Source organism: Homalodisca vitripennis, unplaced genomic scaffold, assembly GCF_021130785.1.
Source record: "Homalodisca vitripennis isolate AUS2020 unplaced genomic scaffold, UT_GWSS_2.1 ScUCBcl_2079;HRSCAF=6470, whole genome shotgun sequence".
NCBI lineage: Eukaryota > Metazoa > Arthropoda > Insecta > Hemiptera > Cicadellidae > Homalodisca > Homalodisca vitripennis.
In genome coordinates, this window is record NW_025778192.1 from 5,809 (window position 1) to 9,519 (window position 3,711).

A 3,711-nucleotide genomic window follows, 5' to 3' on the forward strand; every position below is an offset into this window, starting at 1 on the left:
CTTAAAAGACCAACCATGCGATCAGTCGCGGTTGGATGGAGAGCGAAAATCTTTCGACCCATCTGCGATGGTAGTGAGTTTTGGAATAGTAGTCCGATCGTCGGGGAGTGCGCTGAAGAGAAAGCTAATGATCTAATGAAGAGAGTTGCTCAGGCCTGCGATGGCGAGTATGACGCGGAAAACGTGGCATGAGCAAACGCCCTGCGGTACACTGGTGGAACGATCAGATCAGTGTCCTTGGTAAAGAGTACCAGAAGAAAAGACGAATATCTCAGCGTGGCTACCGACGACCTAATTCTGCGGAGCTGGTGGCAGAATACAAAACAGCGCGCCGCCGGCTGAACAAAGCTATCAAAGATAGCAAAAGGCAATGCTGGAGGAGCTCATAAATGAGGTAGACAAGGATCCGTGGGGCAGACCGTACAAGGTGGCTATGACCCGCATAAAAACCAGACAACACCGTCGCCCACATGCCCACAATTTCTGAAGACGATCGTTACCGCACTGTTCCCTAGGGCAAACGGAAATTCGAATACCCGTCTCTTAGTGCAGTGTGAACTGGAAGAAATCCCGCCAGTTTCAGAAAACGAAACTGATGGAAAGCGTGTAACCGAGTAGGGAATAGTAAAGCACCGGGATTAGACGGAATCCCAAAACATCGCCTTAAAAACAGCAATTAAGGCAGCACCAGCACTGTTCACTGACGTCTACACCACATGCCTCAAAGGAGGGATTTTTCCTCGAAAGTGGAAACAGCAACGACTGGTACTGCTTCCTAAAGGAAAAAAGCCACCAGAAGAACCGTCATCTTACCGTCCACTATGTATGCTAGATACGGCGGGTAAGATAACTTGAACGAATCATCCACCAGAGGATTGAGGCGATAGTCGATCCACTCCTGGCAGACAATCAATACGGTTTTCGAAAAGGACTATCAACCCTGGATGCGATCAACCTGGTTGTAAAACACGGCCAAGGATGCAATCGCAGGAACTAGGTGGAAGCGTGGTACGAAGAAATACTGTCTAGTGGCCGCTTTAGACATCAGGAATGCATTCAACTCCGCAAAACTGGGATCGGATCATGCAAGCCCTACAAGAGAAGGACGTGCCAGAATACCTATGCAGGATAGTGGCTAGCTACTTCACGGATAGAATCCTGAAATATGACACAAAGAATGGCCCAACAGAATATGAAGTTACTGGAGGTGTTTCCACAGGGCTCAGTTCTTGGTCCTTTGTTGTGGAATATTATGTATGATGGCCTCCTAAGAATACCACTACCAACTGAAGCAAAACTTGCAGCATTTTGCAGATGATGCAGCCGTAGTGATTGTCGCGAAGCATCTTGAAGAGATAAAACTAATCTTCGACATCGTATTTAGACGTATTAAGCTATGGATGGATATGATGTACTTGGAGCTAGCCAAGCATAAGACCGAAGCAGTGCTTATTACCGGCAGAAAAGTAATGGAAACTGTCAAGCTGAATGTCGGCGTACAAGAAATCACATCACAACCATTTATTCGATATCTGGGAGTGATGCTTGATGCCCGACTAAACTTTAAGCAGCAAGTAGGACCACGTGAGTGCCAAAGCATTCAGTAGTAAGAGCAAGCCTATCACGGCTCATGCCTAACGTTGGAGGCCCAAAGCAGTGCAGAAGGAGCTTACTTTCGTCAGTTGTCACCTCGGTGCTGACTTATGGAATCTCCATCTGGGCGGATGCCCTTGAAGTCCAAGAGACAACAAGAAAAGTCGCATCCATCTATCGACTAAGCGCCTTGAGAGTGTCCAGTGCCTTCCGCACAGTATCAGAAGAAGCGGCGTGCGTTATTGCCGGAATGCTGCCTGTCCGAGTGCTAGCCGAAGAAAGGCGAGCCCTCTATCAACGACGAAAATCATCTGCGTCGAGTCTTGATGAACTTAGGACCGGAAGAACGGCAGTATAGTATACGCCGTTGGCAAGCGCAGTGGGATGCCGCGGAGAAAGGTAGGTGGACGTACCGCCTAATACGACAACTGGATTACCTGGCTGAATAGAAGTCACGGAGAGGGTCAATTACTATATGACACAAATACTATTAGGACACGGTTGCTTATCTCTTATCGCTTTAAGCACGATAATTCGCCGGAGTGTCCGTCCTGTCCTGGAGTCTCCGAAGATGCAGAACACGTATTCTTTATGTGCCCTAGATTCAGTTTGCAGCGTAACAACCTGGAAACTATTCTTAACCGGACACTGCATCCAGAAACACTAGTAGAAGCTATGCTGTCATCGAAAGCTACATGGGACGCCAACCAGCACATTCGCCATGGAGGTGCTGAAAGAACTAAGGTCTATTGAAAGGCAGAGGTACAAACTCCGCAATAACTAGACGAGAAGAAATGACTTCAACCACCTGATGAAAGAGCAGAAATGCTAGATTCTCCCCCTGCGATGTAATGCCTAACGGAGGTTTCCACAGGGATTCAGAGACTGGAGTATAGGGGAAGTTTTTTAGTCGGTATTAGCATTGGCTTACAGTCACCAGCCAATGTTCGAGTCCGACATACCCAGGCAAAACACCTAAGCCTGGCATGCGGAAATGCATTTTTTTTTCACAACCCTAAAAAAAAAACACACACATACATTTATATATATATGTGTGTATATATATATATATATATATATAAAATATATATATATATATATATATGTGTGTGTGTGTGTGTGTGGTGTGTGTGTGTGTGTGTGTGTGTGTGTGTGTGTGTGTGTGTGTGTGTGTGTGTGTGTGTGTGTGTGTAAGTAGATATGAATATGGCGGTTCTAGCGCACTTTTGGGACAGGACAGAAAATCAAGGGAAAATACTGTTTAAAGGACAATAAACGAATCTGTAAAATCAAACAGTAAGGGCGGTTCTAGCTCACTTTTGTGGGACAGACGGGTAAATCAATGAAAAATACTGTTTTAAAAGGACAATAAACGAATCTGTAACTCCACGAATGAAAAATTACCGAATCTATAGCTGTTTGCTTCTACTTTTCTTGAGCTGTCAAATCAATCTATTTGAAATGTCTGCTACGACGAAAAATCTTCTACTCTACAAAATTGATAGTAACACAGTCTTTATCTTTAATAGTCTTCTTTCCAGTAACAACCAAGTGTAATTTTTCATTTTTGTTTAATTCTTTAATCTTTTTCTCATCCAAAACAGTCAAAAATCTGTTCGGCAAGTGTACTTTACAATCTTCCAACTCGGCAATTATTGTAAACCCGAATTTATCTTTCATTTTCTCCAAATTCCAAGATTCTATATCTCTTTTTTTCTCTCCAATTCCACTAATTTCTTATATTCTTTGAATCTTAGTTCACCAACCTTATTCAACTCTTGTAACAGCGCCGCCATTTATTATAGAAAAATCTTTTAACTACAGTTTTAGTTCTACAATAAATAGAACAATCTGAAAACATTTGACCAGAAATTGTGCTGATTAATGTGTTTTGTGTCAAAAATCACCACTTCTCAAAATTTTAGTTTAACAAATTTTTGCTCTCTTTAAATATGGAGCGGAAAAAGATTAGAGTGCCCATACTGCAAAAAAAGATGTTTTTAAACATCATTACACCAGGCATTATAATTCAAAGAATCATCTGAAAAATAAAGAATATTTATGAAAAAGAACTAAATTATTTGAGGGACTTGGGCTAAAGAGAATCAAATCAATGGT

The 3,711-nt window shown here is 42.8% G+C and overlaps 1 protein-coding gene across 1 annotated transcript; it reads left to right on the plus strand.

Annotated features, from left to right (window-relative positions):
• The first annotated feature begins 1,630 nt into the window (after positions 1-1,630).
• LOC124371823 lies at positions 1,631-1,951 on the plus strand. The gene has a single exon (XM_046830179.1). The coding sequence runs from the start codon at positions 1,631-1,633 to the stop codon at positions 1,949-1,951; it is 321 nt and encodes a 106-aa protein (XP_046686135.1).
• Positions 1,952-3,711: the final 1,760 nt, after the last annotated feature.